This window comes from Bombina bombina, chromosome 2 (genome assembly GCF_027579735.1).
Source record: "Bombina bombina isolate aBomBom1 chromosome 2, aBomBom1.pri, whole genome shotgun sequence".
Classification (NCBI taxonomy): domain Eukaryota; kingdom Metazoa; phylum Chordata; class Amphibia; order Anura; family Bombinatoridae; genus Bombina; species Bombina bombina.
This window is the reverse complement of record NC_069500.1, coordinates 104,284,515-104,310,020: the sequence shown is the minus strand read 5'-3', so window position 1 is coordinate 104,310,020 and position 25,506 is coordinate 104,284,515. Positions and strand designations below refer to the sequence as shown.

Genomic DNA, 25,506 nt, shown 5'->3' with positions numbered 1-25,506 from the left:
CCTATCAGCCTACCTAGCTTTACTCTTCAGCCAAATATACGGAGAGAACAAAGCAAATTTAAATATAGAATTAAATTAGAAAGTTGTGCAAAACTGCACGCTTCGAGGGGTACTTATCAAGCCGTCTACTTTACCTGCCTTCGCCGGTCCAATACGCCCGCCTACCATCGCCGCCGCGGACCTGAATACGTTCGCCTAAGTTATCAAAAAAGCTGTCAAAAAGCCGCGCACCAAGTACGGGGCGATGAGCAGCGGATTGTGAGAGTTATCACTCATCCGATCTCGCTGTTCTTCGGCTTTTTGACAGCTTTATTGACAAGCTGTCACTAAGCACCCACACTAACTACACTGTTCTACACCCTATACCGGCGCCCCCGGAGCCCCCCGCAACTCAATAAAGTTACTAACCCCTAAACCGCCGCTCCTAGACCCCGCCGCAACTCTTATAAATGTATTAACCCCTAAACCGCCGCTCCCGGACACCGCCGCCACCTACATTATACCTAGTAACCCCTATCCTGCCCCCCCCTATACCGCCGCCACCTATAATAAATTTATTAACCCCTATCCTGCGGATCCCGGACCTCGCCGCAACCAAATAAATAGTTTAACCCCTAAACCGGCGCGTAATTACGTGTCGCATTTTTATATGAACTCGCGGTTCATTTTTACAAATGTTAGCCTAATTTGCATTAAACTACTCTTTATTGACACTTTCCGTGGACAAAATACTGGTGTAAGTTACTTGCGACGACTAAAATGTGTATTTGCGCACATTTCGGAAGATAACCAGTTTGTCCTACTTACGCCAGATAAGCATCTAACGGCGCAGTATATGTAATACCCCGATGTGCGAGGTGAAATTACGGGCGGCGCGGGTTCCCACGCTTGTGCCAAAACCTGCGCAGTATATTTGATCGCGACCATTATGTTTTACACCATTGGACAGTAAGTACCATTAGACCCATGAGGGTCTGAAATATCTATTTATATATGTATTTATATGGCACTTTGGTGACTTTTAGTACTTTTATTACACACTACTTAATGTCTCTTTAAATTAGGTCAGAATAATATACGGATATGTACATTTCATGTATTTGTTGAAGATTACATCTTTACTTCTTTCTATCTGCTGAGCTTGTTTTTGTGCAACTTTTACATATAAAACAATCAGATAAGATGTGTTACATGTGATTTTGTCCTGTCCACATCTGATAAGCTACCATATTTAAAACACAAATATTTTGTATTGTGGTATGAAAACTGATTTAACATGAAAATGTAAAATACCACAACAGTTTTAACACTCATACAACAGCCGCTGAAGCAGAGGAGCAGGGAGCATGGTTTCAATTCTTCAATGGAAAGGTGGTATGGCGATTGGCTGCCTAGTTCAAATAAATAAACACAGCTTTCCACCAAAGAACAGTCAGTACAATCAGTCCCACAAAGGTCTCAATATGTATTTGAAATGCAATTTGGTCACTTTTAACCCTTTAAGAGTCAATGACAAATGGTCACCATCCGCACAATGTATTTTCTGATTTTGTAGCTTATCGCTCCCCCCCCCTGCACTTACACCACATTACTGTTGGCCTAGGGCTCCGGCCAAGGGAATCCAGGGATGCCAGTGACGTCACCAAGCCCAGGAAATCTAAAAGTGGTAGGAGCTGGATGGAGAGGTGAGTATTCAAACAACTCAATCTCTTTTAAGCCCTAGGACCCCCCAAGACCCACATTTTGAAAGCTTATAAACTTCTCTTTAAAGTGTTTCTTGGGGTTTAAAGTTTAAGCACATTTAAAAATAAAAAAAATAAATACACTATTTTCAATAAAGTTAACCCTCTCTTAAAAATAAAGCCCCTATATAAGTTTTATTAGCCAGACGATCTATGTGATTACCTGGTTTGAATATATGTGCATTTATTGGCATAGAGGCTCATGGGAGATCAAAATTACATAACTATACTGAAAGCTCCTTATTTATATGAGGATAACCCCTTCTTTTTACTATAGAGCAAAAAAACCCAAACACTATTGCTTATAGCCTTGTTTATTAAAATCTTAATAAAACGATGCATTTGTTTGCACACTTTTTGATGCAAGTTTCTTACACGTCATGATATACAAAGAAAATAATGGTATATGTTGAATCTGCACCTTATAGGGTAATAATGTCAGGGCAAAAGTAACACGTAAAATGTGCACAGTTTTATTCACGTATATTGGAGCCCGCTAGGACCGTCTTTTTATCAGAGGCTTTTGTATCATCTTTATTGCTATTTGTTCTTTGAGAGGCATTATGTTTTGTAATATGTTTATTTGGCTGCAAATATATCATACGTGCTTTGGCGCCCCATTCTTTTGATACATTATAAAAGTTATTAATTGTCATTTTATCAGCAGTTAAAGGCTTAATACTATTAATATACACTATTCAGGGCATTTTTTAAAAAAGGTTTCTCTTTTTAAATTTGGTGTCCTTTTACATTAAAAACATTGCAAATTTATCATTACAAAATGTGGTTAAAAGAATGAATGTATATGTAAATTTCTTGAATGCATTGGAAACCGAAGATATCATCTTTTAAAAAAAATTTGTATGCTAAGCTAGTTTTTGTGCTTCTCAAACAAATAAAACAACTCAGATAAGATATTTTGCTTGCAAATTTATCATCTCTGCATTTGATAAGATACCTGATTAAAATACAAATATATAGGATTGTAGTATGAGAACTGATTTGACCTCAAAGAAATAAATAATTAAAAATGCTGACAAAGTGTAAGTCAAAAATTTTATTATTGCAGATTGCACATTTTATTTTAAGTGGATTAATAAGTAAAAAATACAAAAATACAATTTTAACAACATTCCAGTTTACTTCTATTATTTAATTTGCTTCATTCTTCAAATATCCTTTGTTGAATAAATAGCAATCCCTATGGGTGAGCCAATCACACAAGGAATCTATGTGCAGCCACCAATCAGCAATGGCTGAGCCTATTTAGATATGCTACACAACAAAGGATTTTAAGATAATGAAACAGAGTAGATAATAGAAGTAAATTGGAAAGTTGTTTAAAACTGCCCGCTCTTTCTAAATCATAAAATAAAAAAATGTGGGTTTCATGTCCCTTAAAGTTCCATTCAGATTGTACAGCAGAAAACTAGATGAAGCATTGAACGCTTGCATTTTCAGGCTCCACTTGTCATCTAGGCCTGAATGTTTAAACCTGATTTGTAAAATGTATATTCATCACAGGGTATCTTCCTTTTCTTCTTGTTCATCTTTTTGCTGTTTATTGCTCAAACTAGATATTATAGTCTCTCCTTCACTTGATGGTCTTTGTACGATTCTGAGAAGTATTTCATAAATATTCTGCAAAACACCAAAAACAGCAATCAGCATGTTTCATGATATAATAACTCTAACGCCTAAGCAGTATACAGGCACTATAGGAAATTGTGTACTTGCCGTAACAAGCTATTGAAATGTAGCCAATAGTTCTAGGTAGAAACAGAAAGGGAATATTAAAGGGAGATTAAACACGTTGAGATAGTAACATACAACGTTTAAGTGTGCATTGTAAAATTAACAAACCAAACAAAAACTGCAATATACTGTCAACAGAGGCGTAACTAGAAACCACAGGGCCCAGGTGCAAGAATCTAAGAAGGGGCGGCATTCCACCAGCAGTTCACAAGAACTGCTGGTGCAATGATAAATGCCGACAGCGTATGCTATCGATGTGCGGTGAACATGATACACCACATCGTATCATGTCCGCTCGCACATTAATAAATATACATAAAACAGCAGAAAGGGAGTAGGCACTTCAAATAAGAAGTCTCTAAAAGGCTAGGAAAAAAAGAGCAACTGCACAAAAAATCAGGAGAGACCGGATATGCCAAAAATACAAAACACACTTTAATATACTAATACAATAACACCCACATACTAGGGATCCCTTAGTATCACATACTGAGAAATGTCTGGTGCACCAAATGGAACAAAGAAATAAAATCAGATTCTCCAATTGCAAATATGTGTGACTGTATATGGGTAATCCAAAGTTATGAATAATTTACAGTCCCAGAAAAGACAGGCATCATCCCCACACTGAAGGTTTATAACAGACACGCTAGCATAGAAAAGAGGAGCCTTTTATATACGTATTAACAGGTAACTCCGCTGCTGTATTTACGTGCTGCCTTCCGGGGTGATCCTGTACATGGGGGGATCCCATGTAGGTAAAAAGCTGCTGAACACCAACAAGTTGTGTCGCTCGTTTCACTCTTTCATGTATTGCAGCATGATGAGGCAGCACATAAATACCGCAGCGGAGTTAGGAGGAGCACTTGCGTAAAGGAGACAGGTACTATACATTATAACTGGTTTTGTAGGAGGACGCTTCAACAGTGGTCATACCTGTTAATACGTATATAAAAGGCTCCTCTTTTCTATGCTAGCGTGTCTGTTATAAACCTTCAGTGTGGGGATGATGCCTGTCTTTTCTGGGACTGTAAATTATTCATAATTTTGGATTACCCATATACAGTCACACATATTTGCAATTGGAGAATCTGACTTTATTTATTTGTTCCTGCAAAAGAATAGAGTAACGGAGGCTAGGTGTGAGGGTTAACAGCTAAAATTTATTATTACACAATATGGATAAGTTAAAAGCAAAATTGGATCCATGACTCATACAATAAAATAATATATTAATAATATATTAATACAATAGTAATACAATAAATAATATAATAAAATAAAATATTGGTGGGTCTAAATAGACATAATATAATAAATATGCTTGATAACAAAGCTAATGCTGCAGAGCATGATAAAACAAATATTCAAAACATTTTTAAAAAATGTGACCAAATAGTGACCAAAAAATATTGTCCAGAAATTAGTGTCCAAAGAATAAATCACTAGAATCGACTCGTGGAAAATTATATCACAACACAAATCCTCAATAATGTGTCAAAGTTTTGTCAACAATGTGTCCCATAATAACAATCCAAAAATTGTGAAATCAAGTGTGTAGGTCAAAAAAATATTATAGAATGTAGTTCAAAAAATGGAACGGTGCAAAAATAAAAACAAAAAAAGCTGGTGAAAAAAAGGAAAAAAGAAAAAGAGATCCAAATTGTGTTGAAAACCTTTTTTCTGTTTTCTTCCGATGTGGGATGGTCAATTCACAGGACAGAAGAGGAACCCATATTGAAAAATAACTAAACTGTGTATACAATAAACTAAAAAAATTCCTGTGGAAAGAAAGAAATGCAAACAATGTGTAGCAGGTTTACAAATATTTGCTCCAATAAAATCAGGCTTACCAGTACAAGGTCTACGCGTTTTGGCCCCTCTAGGCCTTTATCAAGACTAGCTGAAAGCTCAGAAACTCTACGAGCAGAAGAAATAGCAACCAAAAATAAAACTTTCCAAGATAACAACTTAATATCTATGGAATGCATGGGTTCAAACGGAACCCCTTGAAGAACATTAAGAACTAAATTCAAACTCCAGGGTGGAGCAATTGGTCTAAACACAGACTTGATTCTGGTCAGAGCCTGACAAAAAGACTGAACGTCTGGAACGTCTGCCAAACGTTTGTGTAGTAAAATTGACAAAGCAGAGATTTGTCCCTTTAAGGAACTTGCTGATAACCCTTTCTCCAATCCTTCTTGGAGAAAAGACAGAATCCTGGGAATCCTAACTCTACTACACAAGTAACCTTTAGATTCGCACCAATAAAGATATTTACGCCATATCTTATGGTAGCTCTTTCTAGTAACAGGCTTACGTGCCTGAATCAAAGTATCAATGACCGAATCAGAGAAACCCCGCTTAGATAAAATCAAGCGTTCAATCTCCAAGCAGTCAGCTGCAGAGAAACTAGATTCGGATGATGGAAGGGTCCCTGAATGAGAAGGTCCTGCCTCCATGGAAGCTTCCACGGCGGCAGAGAGGACATGTCCACTAGATCGGCATACCAAGTCCTGGGAGGCCACGCAGGCGCAATTAGAATTACTGAAGCCCTCTCCTATTTGATCCGAGCAATCACCCGGGGAAGGAGAGCAAACGGTGGAAACACATAAGCTAGGTTGAACGACCAAGGCACTGCCAAGGCATCTATCAGTTCGGCCTGAGGATCCCTCAACCTGGATTCGTATCTTGGAAGCTTGGCATTCTGACGAGACGCCATCAGATCCAATTCCGGGCTTCCCCATCTGAGGATCAGAGTGGCAAAGACTTCTGGCTGGAGTTCCCACTCCCCTGGATGAAACGTCTGTCTGCTTAAAAAGTCCGCTTCCCAGTTGTCCACTCCTGGGATGTAGATTGCTGACAGATAACAAGAGTGAGCTTCTGCCCACCGAATAATCTTTGATACTTCTGTCATCACTAAGGAACTCCTTGTTCTGACTGAAAGCGGATGTATTTGGCCGAAACCAACTGAGGCCACGCCTGAAGTGCATTGAATATAGCTCTCAATTCCAGAATATTGATTGGAAGTAGAGACTCCACCTGAGTCCACACACCCTGAGCCTTCAGGGAATTCCAGACTGCACCCCAGCCTAGTAGACTGGCGTCCGTTGTCACTATCACCCACGAGGGTCTGCGGAAACACGTCCCTTGGGACAGATGATCCGGCGACAACCACCAAAGAAGAGAGTCTCTGGTCTCCTGGTCCAGATTTATCTGAGGAGATAATTTTGCATAATCCCCATTCCACTGTCCGAGCATGCACAGTTGCAGTGGTCTGAGATGAAATCGAGCAAACGGAATGATGTCCATTGCCGCCACCATCAATCCAATTACCTCCATGCACTGAGCCACTGATGGCCGAGGATTGGACTGAAGGGCTCGGCATGTATTTAGAATCTTTGACTTTCTGACCTCCGTCAGAAAAAATCTTCATGGATATAGAATCTATCAGAGTTCCCAAGAAGGGAACCTTTGTCTGTGGAATTAGCAAACTTTTTTCTAGATTCACCTTCCATCCGTGAGTTCTCAGAAAGGACAACACCTTGTCTGTATGATTTTGTCAGATAAGTCGACATCTGGATCAGAATATCGTCCAAATAAGGCGCTACTGCAATGCCCCGCGGTCTGAGAACCGCCAGAAGGGACCCTAGAACCTTCGTGAAGATCCTGGGTGCTGTGGCCAACCCGAAGGGAAGAGCCACAAACTGAAAATGTTTGTCCAGGAAGGCAAACCTTAGGTACTGATGATGATCCTTGTGGATAGGAATATGAAGGTATGCATCCTTCAAGTCCACGGTAGTCATATATTGACCCTCCTGGATCATTGGTAAAATTGTTCGAATAGTCTCCATCTTGAAAGATGGGACTCTGAGAAACTTGTTTAGACTCTTGAGATCTAAAATGGGTCTGAACGTTCCCTCTTTTTTGGGAACCACGAAAAGATTTGAGTAAAACCCCTGCCCCTGTTCCAGTTTTGGAACGGGATGAATTACTCCCATAGTAGAGAGGTCTTTTACACAACGTAAGAACGCCTCTCTTTTTATCTGGTCTACAGACAATCATGAAAGAAGAAATCTCCCCCTTGGGAGAACATTTTTGAATTCCAGTTGATACCCGTGGGACATGATTTCCAGTGCCCAGTGGTCCTGAAAATCTCTTACCCAAGCCTGGGCAAAGAGAGAAAGTCTGCCCCCTACTAGATCCGGTCCCGGATCGGGGGCCGCCCCTTCATGCTGTCTTTGGTAGTAGCAGCAGGCTTCTTGGGTTGTTTACCCTTGTTCCAAGCCTGGTTGGGTCTCCAGACGGACTTGGCCTGAGCAAAATTCCCTTCCTGTTTCGTGGAAGAAGAGGAAGAAGAGGGGACTCCTTTAAAGTTCTGAAAGGAACAAAAATTATTATGTTTACCCCTAAATTTAGCAGTCTTATCCTGAGGTAAGAGATGACCCTTACTTCCAGTAATGTCAGAAATGATTTCCTTCAAGTCAGGCCCGAATAGGGTTTTACCCTTGAAAGGAATAGCCAAAAGCTTTGACTTAGATGACACATCAGCAGACCACGATTTTAAACGTAACGCTCTATGCGCTAAAATGGCAAATCCGGCATTCTTAGCAGCCAACTTAGCAATTTGAAAAGCGGCATTTGTGATAAAAGAATTAGCGAGTTTGAGAGCCTTAATTCTATCTAAAATATCCTCTAAAGGAGTCTCAGTCTTAAGAGACTCTTCTAAGGCATCAAACCAGAAAGCCGCTGCAGTGGTAACTGGTACAATGCAGGCTGTCGGTTATAAAAGGAAACCCTGATGAATAAATCACTTCTTTAGAAGACCCTCCAATTTCTTATCCATAGGGTCTTTGAAAGCACAGCTGTCCTCAATAGGAATAGTTGTACGCTTAGCCAGGGTAGATATAGCTCCCTCCACCTTAGGGACCGTCTGCCAAGAATCCCGAACGGTGTCAGATATGGGGTACATTTTCTTAAAATTAGGAGAAGGTGAGAATGGTATACCTGGTCTGTCCCATTCCCTCTTGATAATCTCCGAAATTCTCTTAGGAACCGGAAAAACATCATTGTAAGCAGGCACCTCTAAGTATTTGTCCATCTTACACAATTTCTCTGGTGGTACCACAATAGAGTCACAGTCATCCAGAGTCACTAAAACCTCCCAAAGTAACAGGCGGAGATGTTCAAGCTTAGATCTAAAAGACATGACATCCGAATCTGTCTGAGGCAACACACTTCCCGAATCGGAAAGTTCCCCCTCAGACATAAGTTCCCTGACCCCCAAATCAGATCCCTGTGAGGGTACATCGGAAATAGCCAACAAAGCATTAGAGGACTCAGCATTCACATTGACTTCTGTCCTACTGCGTTTGCCCTGTAACACTGGCAACTTAGACAAAACCTCTGTAAGGGTAGTTGACATAACTGCAGCCATATCCTGCAGGGTAAATTAATTAGACGCGGTTGAAGAACCCGGCGTCGCTTGGGTGGGCTTTAAAGGTTGTGACGCTTGGGGAGAATTTGGCGGCATACCCTGATTCTCCTCAGACTGAGAATCATCCTTAGACACACTTTCTTTAAATAAAATCTGCTCTTTACATTTTAAGGCCCTTTCAGTACATGAGGGACAAAAAGTAAGAGGGGGTTTCACAGAGGTTTCTAAACACTTGGAACAAGTAGATTCCTCAATGTCAGACATGTTAAACAGACTAGCAATAGCAATAATAGTCGTTTTTAACTTGATATATTGTACTTTTGAAGTCAAAACATATATTAAAGTATTTAACGAAAAAACGTGTACTGCGCCTTTAAATAATAAAAGCGCAACAATTTTTCTGTTTTTAGACAAAAAGCCGATTTCAGTAATAAAAATTGTCCCTATGTGTCCCAATTCGCTTAAATATATTGCACCACTTGTTAGGATATAAAATGTATCAAATTATGACAGGTTTATTAAATATATCAATGTATTACAAAACTTGGCCCCTGCACCTCGCCACAGCTCTGCTGTGGCACCTACCTGCCCCCACGGCACACTGCAATAACGTTCTGAGCCTCTCTGTCCACTACGATAACCAAACAGAGCTAGGCCCCACTTGAGCCTCAGGATCTTGCTACTGCTCCGGAACACACACTACGCGTCTGAGCGTGTGAAAGTAGGCCCTGCCCACCGTGGGCGTAACTCCTATCCTACCGAGACCCGCATGGGTAAAGAAAAACCCAACATGTCGGTCCTCCATAGAGCAGCCATCTGCTCAAAACATACACATTCTGCGCAATAAGCGCTACACATTTCCTCAATGTCAGTGTAAGGTCTGTCACCAATAAAGTCCAGCTGCATCTCCCAGCGTCAGCCCAACATAAATTTTTAAAGTGATATTCACCACACTTGTAATAAAATGAATAACAGGGAATCCAGGTACACCATTTTTCTATAGTGCATACTGCTTACCCCTCCCCAGCTAGGGATATTGTCAGTCTGTTCTGATGTATCAAGTCTCCCCAGAAAACAAAAGGCTGAACATACCTGAATGCTGCTTGTAGCATGACCTCATTCTCCACACTGAAGATTTTTCTTACATCACCTTCAGCTGCTCTGTGGGAACCAGAATGGATCTTAGATAACTTTTGCTAAGATCATCAACATCAGGGCCTTCTTGGGAAGGTATATACTGACGAATTCTCCCTGGGAAAAATAGTACTCACTGGCACCATTTTAAAATAAAAAACTTCTTGATTGAAGAATCTAAACTAACACCTCATTTTACCTCTTCCTATAACTAACACAGGCAAAGAGAATGACTGGGGGAGGAGGGGAAGGGAGGAGCTATATATACAACTCTGCTGTGGTGCCACTTCCTGCTGGCAGGAGGTTTAATCCCACAAGTAAGGATGAAATCCGTGGACTCGTCATACCTTGTAAAAGAAACTAACACTTATAGCTTGTGCGCTAACCCTTCAGGAGTTATTAATATTTCACATTACAATGTTCTTTACGTACAGAAAATGTTTATTTTTAAATTTATATTCCTATTTATATCTATCTATAGATATATGTCTATAGATGTATAGGTATAAATATATATTTTACGCTAACATTATAAGATATATATTTAATAATAAAATTTTTTTTTTTTTTTTTATGAGAACATTGGAATATAAGATAAGTGTAACGCGCTTCGGGTTCCAGGCTTTAGGTCTAACGCAGTGTCGAATAGTTATAAATATTTTTCAACTCATGTCGGTTAGCGCACATGAAGAATTAGTGTACTCCTTTTGGGTTTATGTGTGCAAACCCAAGAGGAGAACACTAAGGGGCTGATTTATCATGCCTCGTATTGGAACTAAAGCAGCTGTTTCCCCGCGAGCCTTCAGGAGAAGCAGCTGTCTTAAGACTCCTTAACTCGTCGGCCACCTCTAATGCGACGGACAGCAATCCGCCTGATTACTTACGATCGCTTTCTAGTGAAATGCTTGTGCAATGATAAACGCTGTCGGCATTTATAAATGTGAGGTGGACATGATCTGCTACAGCAGATCATGTCAATCCGCACATTTATAAATATGCCCCTAATTATTCATGAGCACTAATCTGACACCCCATTAGAACTAAATTGTACAACCCGAAGCGCGTAATGCATATTTTACAGTCCATTGTATATATTACAACCCTTTGCAGTCAAACATCTTGTCATATACCATATGAACCCTTATAACTTTTTTTTTAATATTTATGTAACTAATTTTACCAGATAGTGTTTATATGAGTGTAACTGTAATTTTAAACATATTTATGTTGTGTTTAGTGAATTTATTTTTTTTACTGCACTACTACCCTCTACACCAGTGTTTCTCAACCGCGGTCCTCAAGTACCCTTAACAGTCCTGGTTTTCATTATAGCTGAACTAGAGCACAGGTGAAATAATCAGCTTATGGGTGAGAGCAGGTTAGTAACCCTGGTTACTTACCAGATTATTATTTCACCTATGTTGTAGTTCAGCGATAATGAAAACCTGACCTGTTGGTGGTAATTGAAGACCGCGGTTGAGAAACACTGCTCTACACGACATCTTCAGTCATGCTAATCAGACGATCGCTTTTACTTTCAACTTGTAATCTGAGCCCTAATTCCAACATGTATAAAAAGCTGAAAAAAGACAATTTTGCTTTTGCGCAAGTTAGTGCACCACTTGTAATCTAGCCTTAATTGTACTTGCATGCAGGATATTGTGGGTGAAGGTTTGTGAGTTAAGATAGCTACAACTAGGAGTTTCCATACTTTTTTGAGTGAGAAATTAAAGCTCTGGCATAAATATAACATTTTGCCATTTAATTTTGCACCTGATTCTGTCTGATTTATGTTTATTTATCAGGTTTGTCCAATCTAAGGTCTGGGGCCACAATATAACCATCCTGGACTCCTTTTGTGGTCCTCAGACACCTATAAGCTGAATATCTTATAAGTCTGAACCAGTCATTTCATTTTTACACAATTTTAATTTGATAGCAGTGTTACTGTTCTAACTGCAAATGTGTTCTAATGAAGTTGTAAGAGGACATCCTGTATCTGTCTGGGTCTGCCCAATAATATAAATACATCAATGCATAAAGCTGCCAGACAGATATTGGCACTTGTTCAAGCCATATCAAGGGCTTATATCTTGATAAAGCGTCACTCATAAGAATTTAGCACAATATATATATATATTGTCACATATAGTAGTATCTCTAATATGTGTTCAACATTGCTTTAAACAAAAAATATTCTTAAGTTGTCCAACGTATAAATGTTTGATATGTCTACTATATACAGTACACAAAAAAACACACACACATACATATGTTTATATACTCTATATATTAAAATAGATTGTTTACTTACAGGGAGGTTATAAGACTGACAATTATCAACAAGATCAGCAAAAACAGGATGTTTCATAAGAGTTGTAAAAGCAACAGGCTCCAGATTTTCATTGCTAAGCTCAGTGAATATGTCTTTAATTTTCTTAAAAAAAAAGAAGAAAAAAAAGTGTAACTAGGAATATAAATAAAACATTTCAAATAGAAGCAATATCACAAATATATTTGCAATTCCGAGATAACATACAATGTTTCATGCTGATTGTATTTGTGATCAAAAGAATATTGCAAAATTGCAGTTTGAAAGAAAAACTTATGCTTACCTGAAAAATTTCTTTCTTTCTGGGCATGGAGAGGCCACAATTTCATTCCAATTACTAGTGGGATATTCAACTTCTGGCCAGCAGGAGGAGGCAAAGAGCACCCCAGCAAAGCTGTTAAGTGTAACTTCCCTTACCCATAATCCCCAGTCATTCAGCCAAAGGAAAATGGAAAAAGAAGATAACACAAGGGTATAGAGGTGTATGAGATTTATACCAACAATTTGCCATCTTAAATGTAAATAAGGGTGGGTCATGGAATCTCCATGCCCGGAAAGAAAGAAATTTATCAGGTAAGCATAAATTTTGTTTTCTTTCCTATGGCATAGAGAGTCCACGATTTTATTTCAATTACTAGTGGGAACCAATACCCGAGCTAGAGTACACAGAATAAAAGGGAGGGAGAACATGACAGGCGGATCTAAACAGAAGGCACCATCACTTGGAGAACATTTCTCCCAAAGGAAGCCTCAGACGAGGCAAAAGTATCAAATTTGTAGAATTTGGAAAAAGTATGCAATGAGGACCAAGTGTCCGCCTTGCAGATTTGCTCCAAAGATGCTTTATTTTTGAAAGCCCAAGAAGAAGAGACAGTCCTAGTGGAATGAGCCGTAATTCTCTCAGGAGGCTGTTGTCCAGCTGTCTCATGTGCTAAACGAATAACACTTCTCAACCAGGGAGAAAGATCATTAGAAGTGGCCTTCTGACCCTTACGCTTACCAGAGAAAACAACGAACAGGGCAGTAGACTGCCGAAAATCTTTAGTTGCTTGTAGATAAAACTTTAGAGCATGCACAACATCCAGGTTGTGTAACAGATGTTCCTTCTGAGAAGAAGGATTCGGACAAAAAGAAGGAACAACAATTTCTTGGTTGATATTGCTATCCAATACCACTTTGGGAAGAAATACCAATTTGGTACCAAAAACTGCCTTATCCGCTTAAATAATAAGGTAAGGAGAATCCCACTGCAGAGCCGAAAGCTCAGAAACTCTGCGAGCAGAAGAAATAGCAAGTATAAACAAAACTTTCCACGATAACAACTTAATATCAACCGAATGCATAAGCTCAAACGGAGCCTGCTGCAAAACTTTAAGAACAAGGTTAAGGCTCCAGGGAGGAGCAACAAGTTTAAACACAAGCCTGATTCTAATCAAGGCCTGAACAAAGGATTGAACATCTGGCAGACGTTTGTGTAAAAGAATAGACAGTGCAGAAATTTGACCCTTCACAGTACTGACTAGCAAACCTTTCTCCAGGCCCTCCTGAAGCATAGATAGAATACGAGGAATCCTCACCCGACTTCAAGAGAAATTCTTCGATGCGCACCAATACAGGTATTTACACCATATCTTATGGTAAATCTTACGAGTAACAGGTTTACGAGCCTGAAGCATAGTATCAATGACTTTCTCAGAAAATCCACGCCTAGCCAAGACTAGGCGTTCAATCTCCAAGCAGTCAGCTTCAGAGAATCTAGATTTGGGTGGAGGAAGGGACCCTGAAGTAGAAGGTCCTTCCTCAGAGGAAACTTCCAAGGAGGAAGAGATGACATCTTCACCAGATCTGCATATTAGATCCTGCAAGGCCAGGCAGGAGCTATGAGAATCACAGACACCATCTCCTGCTTGATACGAGCAATGACTTTAGGAGGGAGAGCAAACGGGGGGAACAGGTATGCCAGACTGAAGTTCCAAGGCACCGCCAGAGCATCTATCAGGCTTGTGGATCTCTTGATTTTGAACCGTACTTATCGTTTAGGCGTGACGCCACCAGATCCAACTCTGGAACCCTCCACCTGAGAGTTATCCTTGTGAAAACCTCCCCTGGATGGCAAGTCTGCCAGCTCAGAAAATACGCTTCCCAGTTGTCTACCCCTGGGATGTGGATGGAAGAGAGGAGGCAATCGTGAGACTCTGCCCACTGAAGAATGCAAGTCACCTCAATTGCTAAAGAACTCAGAGTTTCTCCCTGGTAATTGATGTATGCCACCGGGGTGATATATGTCCAATTGAAATCTGAAAAACCGGACTAATGTTAGTTGAGGCCAGGCTATTAAGGCATTGTAAATTGCTCTCAACTCTAGGATATTTATGGGAAGAGAAGATTCCTCTCGAGTCTAAAGACCCTGGGCCTTAAGAGAACCCCAAACAGCTCCCCAGCCTGACAGGCTGGCGTCCGTGGTTACAATCACCCAGAATGGTCTCAGGAAGCATGTACCCTGAGATAGATGGTCCTGCGAAATCCACTAAGATAGAGAGTCTCTTGATAGGGGATCCAGAGCTATCCTCTGTAATAGGTCAGAGTGGTCTCCGTTCCATTTTCTGAGCATGCATAAATGTAGAGGTCTCAGATGGAACCGAGCAAACGGAATGATGTCCATGGAAGTAACCATCAGATCAATTACTTCCATACACTGAGCCACAGATGGATGGGCAGAGGACTGAAGTGAAAGGCAAGAAGACAGAAGTTTGGATTTTTTGACTTCCGTCAGAAAATTCTTCATGGACAGAGAATCTATAATCGTTCCTAAGAAACACACCCTGATGTCTGGCACTAGGGAACACTTTTTCAGATTCACTTTCCACCCGTGGGAATGAAGAATAGACAACAACATCTCTGTATGAGATTTTGCTAACTGAAAAGATGGTGCTTGAACCAAGATGTCGTCCAGATAAGTCGCCACCGCTATTCCCTGAGATCTGATCACCGCCCAAGAGGGCAACAAATTGGAAAAGTTTGTCCAGAAAGGCAAACCGTAGGAATTGGTAATGTTCTCTGTGAATGGGAACATGTGCATCCTTCAGATACATAGTAGTCATGAACTGACCTTGTATCAAAGGTAGAAAGAAAAAATTGTTTCCATCTCAAGACAGAACCTTGAGGAATTTGTTGAGACACTTTAGGTCTGGAATGAGGCGAAAAGTTCCCTCTTTTTTGGGAACCACAAAAAGATTTGAATAGAATCTTTGACCCTGTTCCGCTATGGGAACTGGAAAAATCACTCCCAGGGAAAATAGGTAATTTACGCAATATAAGAAGGCCTCTCTCTTTACCTGGTTTGCAGATAATCTTGACAGGATGAATCTGCCCCTGGGGAGACAAGACTTGAATCCTATTCTGTATCCCTGAAATACTACCTCCACGACCCAAGGATCTGGGACATCGCAGATCCAAGCCTACCGAAAAAACCTGCCCCCACTCGATCCAAGACTGGATCAGGGGGACCCCTTCATGCCTATTTGGAATCAGCTGAAGGCTTCTTGGTTTGCTTCCCCTTATTCCAAGGCTGACTGGACCTCCATGAGGTCCTGGGTTGCTCCAGCTTGGAAGAGGAGGAGGAAGACTTCTGTCCTTTGAAGTTACGAAAGGAACGAAAATTAGAATTCTGGCGTCCCTTAGGTCTATTCTTCTTGTCCTGAAGTAGGAAAGATCCCTTTCCACCGTAATCTTAGGAATGATCTCGGCTAGACCAGGACCAAATAAAGTCTTGCCCTTGTAAGGTAAAGACAGACGTTTAGACTTGGAAGTTACATCTGCAGACCAAGATTTTAACCACAGAGCTCTGCGAGCTAGAACAGTGAGACTAGAAATCTTGGCTCCCAGTCTAACCACTTGCATGTTGGCATCACAAATAAAAGTATTGGCCAAATAAAGAGCCTTGATACTAGTCTCTTCTGAAATCAGGTCACACAAGGCATTGCACCAATAAGATGCTGCCCCCGCGACCGTAGCAATACTTGCAACAGGTTGTCACTGTTATCCCTGATGAATGTACATCTTTTTTAAGTAAGCCTCTAGCTTCTTATCCATGGGATCCTTGAAAGAAAAACTATCCTCAATAGGAATAGTAGTTCTCTTGGCTAGAGAAGACATAGCTCCTTCTACCTTGGGTACTGTGCGCCATGAGTCCCTTATAGAGTCAGCAACAGGAAACATCTTTTTAAAAACAGGGGACAGGGAAAAAGGAATCCCTGGCTTTTCCCATTCCTGAGCTAAAATTTCCGACATACGGTCCGGAACAGAAAAAACTTCCACAGATGAAGGAACGTCATAAACTCTGTTTAGCTTACTAGACTTCTTTGGATTCTCAGCAAGTCTGAATCTGAGTCTTCCAAAGTAGAAAGGAGCTCCTTCAGCAGTAATTGGAGGTGTTATAGTTTAAATCTAAAATTAACTTCCACTATAGAGTCTGAGATCTCACCCTCAGAAGCCACTGAGGTATCTTCGTCATCTGATAACTGAGACTGACTAACACAGCCTTAGCAGAGTCAGAACCCTTACTGAAAGAACGTGTGAGGGGAAAGCTATGGCATGACATGGACAATATTATCATGAGAGACAGATGTCTCTGAGAAAGAACCTTTATTTTAAGTCAAAAGCATATTGTTTAAACAAGAGGAGCAAAACTGCACAGGAGGAATAATCTGAGCCTCCAAGCAATATAAACATTTTTCAAAAGGCATAGTAGAACTTGTTTCAGGGTCCGTGGTAAAAGAATATGGTCCCCACTAGCACAATAGAGTCTAAATAAAGATAACAAGCACACCTAAATTTTTTATATATATAAAAATAAATTTTATTCATGCACATCAAACACTCAGCTCTGCAGAGGACTCACCACTCCTTAGACTCAGTACAGAAAATAAACGAAAAACGGAAATAAAGGTGGAAAGTAGCTGATATACAGCTCTCTAACACACTCCTTCACTCTGACTAACTCAGGTCTTAATAACTGATCGATCAGCAACCTCTCTGCTAACAGTCGGCTTCAATCTGTAAAGCCATATAATGAAAGCGCAGAGGCCGGTCACATGCACCACAGATAGTAAACGGCACGAAAACCGGCAGCTCAATAAATAACACCTACTGATATAATACTTAGAGACAGCAATATATGACATGTGAGTTAGGATAGATAATCCCCAGAGTATTTAACCCCTCAAGTACTATTTCTTCAAACCTATAAGGGAAAGCACTTACCTGAGCATCCTGTACAGGACAGGGAACATATTCTTAAGTGTGACATATCACCTCGGACAGGGACATGTAGAAAAAGAAAAGACAGGGTAACCAACCCTGGCTTTCTATATTAGGGGTAGCAATAATGTTAGATGTTAAGCAAAGACTACCTCGCTGTCTTCTAACTGCTAAAAGCTAAAGATATTTACATGGACACAGCATAGCCCCAATCCTTGCTTGCAGGGAGAAGTACCCATAAAAGGATTAAAATTGTTCAGACACCTTTTTTGTACATCCTCCTGGTGAGAGGCAAAGAATGACTGGGGATTATGGGTAAGGGAAGTGACACTTAAAGGGACACTGAACCCATTTTTTTTCTTTTATGATTCAGATAGAGCATGCAATTTTAAGCAACTTTCTAATTTACTTGTATTTTCCAATTTTTCTTCGTTCTCTTGCTATCTTTATTTGAAAAAGAAGGCATCTGAGGCAAAGAGCCAGATAATTTTTGGTTCAGACCCTGGACAGCACTTGTTTATTGGTGGGTGAATTTATCCACCAATCAGCAAGAACAACCCAGGTTGTTCACCAAAATTGGACCAACATCAAAACTTACATTCTTGCTTCTCAAATAAAGATACCAAGAGAATGAAGAACATTTGCTAATAGGAGTAAATTAGAAAGTTGCTTAAAATTGCATGCTCTATCTGAATCACGAAAGAAAAAAAATTGGGTTCAGTGTCCCTTTAACAGCTCTGCTGGGGTGCTCTTTGCCTTCTCCTGCTGGCCAGGTGTTAAATATCCCACTAGTAATTGGAATGAAATTGTGAACTCTCCATGCCATAGGAAAGAAAAGTGTGTGAACCTTTTGGAAATACCTGGACTTCTGCATTGATTACTCATAAAGGACTAGATTACACGTGGAGTGCAAAAAGATAAGCACTATTAACAAAGCTCAAATGAAATCAGTAGTGCACCTATTTTTGCTCTACGATCTAAATAAAAAAACCTCAGGTGCCCTAACATCTGGAGGTTGGATAGTGTGGCTGCACTAAAGGGCCAGTTTATCAAGTGCCGGACGGACATGATTCGCTGTAGCAAATCATGTCCGCCCGCTATCACTAAATGCCGACAGCGTATAGCATACGCTGTCGGTATTTAACATTGCACAAGCAGTTCTTGTGAAATGCTTGTGCAATGCCACCCCCTGCACATTTGCGGCCAATCGGCAGCTAGCAGGGGGTATCAATCATCCTGATCGTCTTACGGCTGCTGCTTCTTAAATTAAGTTTCAGGCGGACTTGAAAGTTCGGAAGTAGAAAGCAGCATCCGCTGCTTGTTAAATCTGCCACTAACTTCCAAACCTAGATTTCTACGGGGTAAACTACAAACTCAGTTCTGGCTTTTGCTTGATAACAACAGATGTGCGCTACAAAATAGTTTTTCACTCAGTAGAAAAAGTTATTTACATTTAAAACAAAACAAAAAAATATATTATTTTTTAAAAAGCTCTCTCTCTATATACTTGTGTGTAAATTAAATTTTCTCTTGTTAAGTGTGTTCAGTCCACGGGTCATCCATTACTTATGGGATATATTCTCCTTCCCAACAGGAAGTTGCAAGAGGATCACCCAAGCAGAGCTGCTATATAGCTCCTCCCCTCACATGTCATATCCAGTCATTCTCTTGCAACCCTCAACAAAGAAGGAGGTTACGAGAGGAGCTGGAGTTTTTACTTAACTATTAACTATTCTTCAATCAAAAGTTTGTTATTTTAAATGGCACCGGAGTGTGCTGTTTTTCTATCTCAGGCAGTATTTGGAAGAAGAAACTGCCTGCGTTTTTTATCTATGATCTTAGCAGGCGTAACTAAGATCCACTGGCTGTTCTCGACATTCTGAGGAGTGGGGTAACTTCAGACTGGGAATAGCATGCGGGGTCCTCCGCAAATGAGGTATGTGCGGTACTTTATTTTCTGGGAATGGAATTGACTAAGAAAATACTGCTGTTACCGTATGATGTAAGTACAGCCTTAAATGCAGTAGTAGCAACTGGTATCAGGCTGATAGATGTATGCGCAGTCGAGTTATATTCTAGGGACTAGAATTTGACTGAGAAAATACTGTTAACACTGTAATAATATTTAAGCCTTCTCTGCAGTGGTAGCGACTGGTAGCAGGCTTAGTGATAGCTTTGCATGACATTGGAAAATGTTATTTTTTAATAAAACGTTTACTGGCATGTTATTCGTTTTTTGTGAGGTACTTTGGTGATAATTCGCTTTGGACATGATTTTTTCCACATGGCTAACATATTTTTCTGCATGGAAACCGTTATATCGGGGCTCCCACTGTTGTGATTGGAGTGTGAGGGCCCTTGTTTTCGCGCCTTGTTGCGCAGTTAAAATTATTGAACAGTCTTTCTGCTTCTTCCTCCTTGATCCAGGACGTCTCTAGAGAGCTCAGGGGTCTGCAAATTTCATTTGTGAGGGAGGTAATCAGTCACAGCAGATCTGTGACAGTGTGCTGACTGTGATAAAAGCGTTAAATCTTAATTGATATCTGTTTTATCCGTTTTGGGTATCGAGGGGTTAATCATCCTTTTGCTAATGGGTGCAATCCTCTGCTAATAGTACACTTCTTGTTAAGAATTGTTTAATTATATCTGTATTTTTGAAGCGCTGTAGCGTTTTTTATATTGCTTGTAAAACTTATTGAAAGTGATTTCCAAGCTTGCTAGTTTCATTGCTAAGTCTGTTTTAAACATGTCTGATTCAGAGGAAACTGTTTGTTCATCATGTTCAAAAGCCAATGTGGAGCCCAATAGAACGATGTGTACCAATTGTATTGATATTGCTTTGAATAAAAGTCAATCTGTACCGATAAAGAAGCTATCACCAGACAACGAGGGGGAAGTTATGCCGCCTAACTCTCCTCACGTGTCAGTACCTGCGTCTCCCGCTCGGGAGATGCGTAGGATTGAGACTCCTAGTACATCTAGGCCCTTACAAATCACTTTACATGACATGGCTAATGTTATGAAAGAAGTATTATATAATATGCCCGAACTAAGGGGCAAACGCGATAGCTCTGGGTTAAGGACAGAGCGCGCTGATGACACGAGAGTCATGTCTGATACTGCGTCACAACTTGCAGAACATGAGGACGGTGAGCTTCATTCTGTCGGTGACGGTTCTGATTCGGGGAGACCAGATTCAGAAATTTCAAATTTTAAATTTAAGCTTGAGAACCTCCGTGTGTTACTAGGGGAGGTTTTAGCGGCTCTGAATGATTGCGACACGGTGGCAATTCCAGAGAAATTGTGTAGGTTGGATAGATACTATGCGGTACCGGTGTGTACTGACGTTTTTCCTATACCAAAAAGACTTACAGAGATTATCAGTAAGGAGTGGGATAGACCCAGTGTGCCTTTTTCCCCTCCCCCGATATTTAGAAAATTTTTCCCTATAGACGCCACCACACGAGACTTATGGCAGACGGTCCCTAAGGTGGAGGGAGCAGTTTCTACGTTAGCCAAGCGTACCACTATCCCGGTGGAGGATAGCTGTGCTTTCTCATATCCAATGGATAAAAAATTAGAGGGTTATCTTAAGAAAATGTTTGTTCAACAGGGTTTTATATTGCAGCCTCTTGCATGCATTGCGCCTGTCACGGCTGCTGCGGCATTCTGGTTTGAGTCTCTGGAAGAGGCGATTCGCACAGAGCCGTTGGATGAGGCCTTGAGCAAAGTTAGAACCCTTAAGCAAGCTAATGCGTTTGTTTCAGATGCCGTAGTACATCTAACCAAACTTACGGCTAAAAATTCCGGATTCGCCATACAGGCGCGCAGAGCGCTCTGGCTTAAATCCTGGTCAGCGGATGTAACTTCCAAGTCTAAACTACTTAACATTCCTTTCAAAGGGCAGACCTTATTCGGGCCCGGCTTGAAGGAAATTATTGCTGACATTACGGGAGGTAAGGGCCACGCCCTTCCTCAGGACAGGGCCAAACCAAAGGCCAAACAGTCTAATTTTCGTGCCTTTCGTAACTTCAAGGCAGGAGCAGCATCGACTTCCTCCGCTCCAAAACAGGAAGGAACTACTGCTCGTTACAGACAAGGTTGGAAAGGCAACCAGTCATGGAACAAGGGCAAGCAGGCCAGAAAGCCTACTCCCGCCCCTAAGACAGCATGAAGTCAGGGCCCCCTATCCAGAGACGGATTTAGTGGGGGGCAGACTTTCTCTCTTTGCCCAGGCTTGGGGAAGAGATGTGCAGGATCCCTGGACTTTAAAGATTATATCTCAGGGATACCTTCTGGATTTCAAATCCTCTCCTCCACAAGGGAGGTTCCATCTTTCGAGGTTATCGACAAACCTAGTAAAGAGACAGGCATTTCTACAATGTGTACAAGACCTCTTAATCATGGGGGTGATCCACTCAGTTCCGCGATCGGAACAGGGACAAGGATTTTACTCAAATCTATTTGTGGTTCCCAAAAAAGAGGGAACCTTCAGACCAATCTTGGACTTAAAGATCTTAAACAAATTCCTAAGGGTACCATCGTTCAGGATGGAAACCATTCGAACCATCCTACCCATGATCCAAGAGGGTCAATATATGACCACGGTGGACTTAAAGGATGCTTACCTTCATATACCGATTCACAAAGATCATTATCGGTACCTGAGGTTTGCCTTTCTAGACAGGCATTACCAGTTTGTGGCTCTTCCCTTCGGGTTAGCCACGGCCCCGAGAATTTTTACGAAGGTTCTGGGCTCACTTCTGGCAGTACTAAGACCACGAGGCATAGCCGTGGCTCCGTACCTAGACGACATTCTGATACAAGCATCAAGTTTTCAGAATGCAAAGTCTCATACAGAGATAGTTCTAGCATTTCTGAGGTCGCATGGGTGGAAAGTGAACGTGGAAAAGAGTTCTCTGTTACCACTCACACGGGTTCCTTTTCTAGGGACTCTTATAGATTCTGTAGAGATGAAGATTTACCTGACGGAGTCCAGGTTATCAAAGATTCTCAATGCTTGCCGTGTCCTTCATTCCATTCCAAGCCCATCGGTAGCTCAGTGCATGGAGGTAATCGGCTTAATGGTAGCGGCAATGGACATAGTGCCATTTGCACGCCTGCATCTCAGACCGCTGCAACTATGCATGCTCAGTCAATGGAACGGGGATTACTCAGATCTGTCCCCTTTGCTAAATCTGGACCAGGAGACCAGAGATTCGCTTCTCTGGTGGTTGTCACCGGTTCATCTGTCCAAAGGAATGACCTTTCGCAGGCCAGATTGGACGATTGTAACAACGGATGCCAGCCTTCTAGGCTGGGGAGCAGTCTGGAATTCCCTGAAGGCTCAGGGATCGTGGACTCAGGAGGAGAAACTCCTCCCAATAAACATTCTAGAATTAAGAGCAATATTCAATGCTCTTCTAGCTTGGCCTCAGTTAGCAAAGCTGAGGTTCATCAGATTTCAGTCGGACAATATCACGACTGTGGCTTACATCAATCATCAAGGGGGAACCAGGAGTTCCCTAGCGATGTTGGAAGTCTCGAAGATAATTCGCTGGGCAGAGTCTCACTCTTGCCACCTGTCAGCGATTCACATCCCAGGCGTAGAGAACTGGGAGGCGGATTTCCTAAGTCACCAGACCTTTCATCCGGGAGAGTGGGAACTTCACCCTGAGGTATTTACTCAACTGATTCGTCGTTGGGGCAAACCGGATCTGGATCTCATGGCATCTCGCCAGAATGCGAAGCTTCCTTGTTACGGATCCAGGTCCAGGGACCCAGGAGCGGTGCTGGTAGATGCATTAGCAGCCCCTTGGGTTTTCAACATAGCTTATGTGTTTCCACCATTTCCGTTGCTACCTCGACTGATTGCCAGGATCAAACAGGAGAGGGCATCGGTAATTCTGATAGCGCCTGCGTGGCTGCGCAGGACCTGGTATGCAGACCTAGTGGACATGTCGTCCTGTCCACCATGGTCTCTTCCTCTGAGGCAGGACCTTCTAATTCAGGGTCCTTTCAACCATCCAAACCTAATTTCTCTGAGGCTGACTGCCTGGAAATTGAACGCTTGATTCTATCAAAGCGTGGGTTTACGGATTCGGTTATTGATACATTAATACAGGCTCGGAAACCTGTGACAAGAAAGATTTACCATAAGATATGGCGTAAATATTTATATTGGTGCGAATCCAAGAGTTACTCATGGAGTAAGGTTAGGATTCCTAGGATATTAGCTTTTCTACAAGAGGGTTTAGAAAAGGGTTTATCCGCTAGTTCGCTAAAGGGACAGATTTCAGCTCTGTCTATTCTTTTACACAAACGTCTGGCAGAGAATCCAGACGTCCAGGCCTTTTGTCAGGCTTTGGCTAGAATTAAGCCTGTGTTTAAAGCTGTTGCTCCTCCCTGGAGCTTAAACTTGGTTCTTAAAGTTCTTCAGGGTGTTCCGTTTGAACCCCTTCATTCCATTGATATTAAGCTTTTATCTTGGAAAGTTTTAGTTTTGATGGCTATTTCCTCGGCTCGAAGAGTCTCTGAGTTATCTGCCTTACATTGTGATTCTCCTTATCTGATCTTTCATTCAGACAAGGTAGTTCTGCGTACTAAACCTGGGTTCTTACCTAAGGTTGTTTCTAACAGGAATATCAATCAAGAGATTGTTGTTCCATCATTATGTCCTAATCCTTCTTCAAAGAAGGAACGTCTTTTGCATAATCTAGACGTGGTCCGTGCTCTGAAGTTCTACTTACAGGCAACTTAAGATTTTAGACAAACTTCTTCTCTGTTTGTCGTTTACTCTGGACAGAGGAGAGGTCAAAAGGCTTCGGCTACCTCTCTCTCCTTTTGGCTTCGTAGCATAATACGTTTAGCCTATGAGACTGCTGGACAGCAGCCTCCTGAAAGAATTACAGCTCATTCCACCAGAGCTGTGGCTTCCACCTGGGCCTTTAAGAATGAGGCCTCTGTTGAACAGATTTGCAAGGCTGCAATCTGGTCTTCACTTCATACTTTTTCCAAATTTTACAAATTTGACACTTTCGCTTCTTCGGAGGCTGGTTTTGGGAGAAAGGTTCTACAGGCAGTGGTTCCTTCTGTTTAATGTTCCTGCCTTGTCCCTCCCATTATCCGTGTACTTAGCTTTGGTATTGGTATCCCATAAGTAATGGATGACCCGTGGACTGAACACACTTAACAAGAGAAAACATAATTTATGCTTACCTGATAAATTTATTTCTCTTGTAGTGTGTTCAGTCCACGGCCCGCCCTGTCTTTTTTTAAGGCAGGTTCTAAATTTTAAAATTATAACTCCAGTCACCACTGCACCTTATAGTTTCTCCTTTCTCGTCTTGTTTCGGTCGAATGACTGGATATGACATGTGAGGGGAGGAGCTATATAGCAGCTCTGCTTGGGTGATCCTCTTGCAACTTCCTGTTGGGAAGGAGAATATATCCCATAAGTAATGGATGACCCGTGGACTGAACACACTACAAGAGAAATAAATTTATCAGGTAAGCATAAATTATGTTTTTTACTGAGTGCACAATCTCTGGTAATTCGTTAACCATTCCCTTGTAATACCAGATTACGCGCTATTCTTAGCACGCCCCGGAAATATTAGTGCATTTTATGCTATTAATATCGCTCCACTTGTAATCTGGGCCAAAATGTGGTCTGACCTTAAAGGGACACTGAACCCAATTTTTCTTTCGTGATTCAGATAGAACATGCAATTTTAAGCAACTTTCTAATTTACTCCTATTATCAAATTTTCTTTGTTCTCTTGCTATCTTTATTTGAAAAATAAGGCATCTAAGCTATTTTTTGGTTCAGCACTTGGACATCAGTT

At 41.2% G+C, this 25,506-nt stretch overlaps 1 protein-coding gene across 1 annotated transcript in view; it reads right to left on the bottom strand.

The window, feature by feature from the left end:
- Positions 1 to 2,784: 2,784 nt before the first annotated feature.
- SPEF2 (sperm flagellar 2) overlaps positions 2,785 to 25,506 on the bottom strand; it is a 439,169-nt gene continuing 416,447 nt past the window's right edge. The window contains exons 36-37 of the mRNA XM_053699669.1: positions 12,383 to 12,505; positions 2,785 to 3,383 (exon numbers count right to left, since the gene is read on the bottom strand). Coding sequence (XP_053555644.1) covers positions 3,261 to 3,383; positions 12,383 to 12,505 — 246 coding nt within the window. The 3' untranslated portion in view covers positions 2,785 to 3,260. The remainder of the gene's footprint in view (positions 3,384 to 12,382; positions 12,506 to 25,506) is intronic.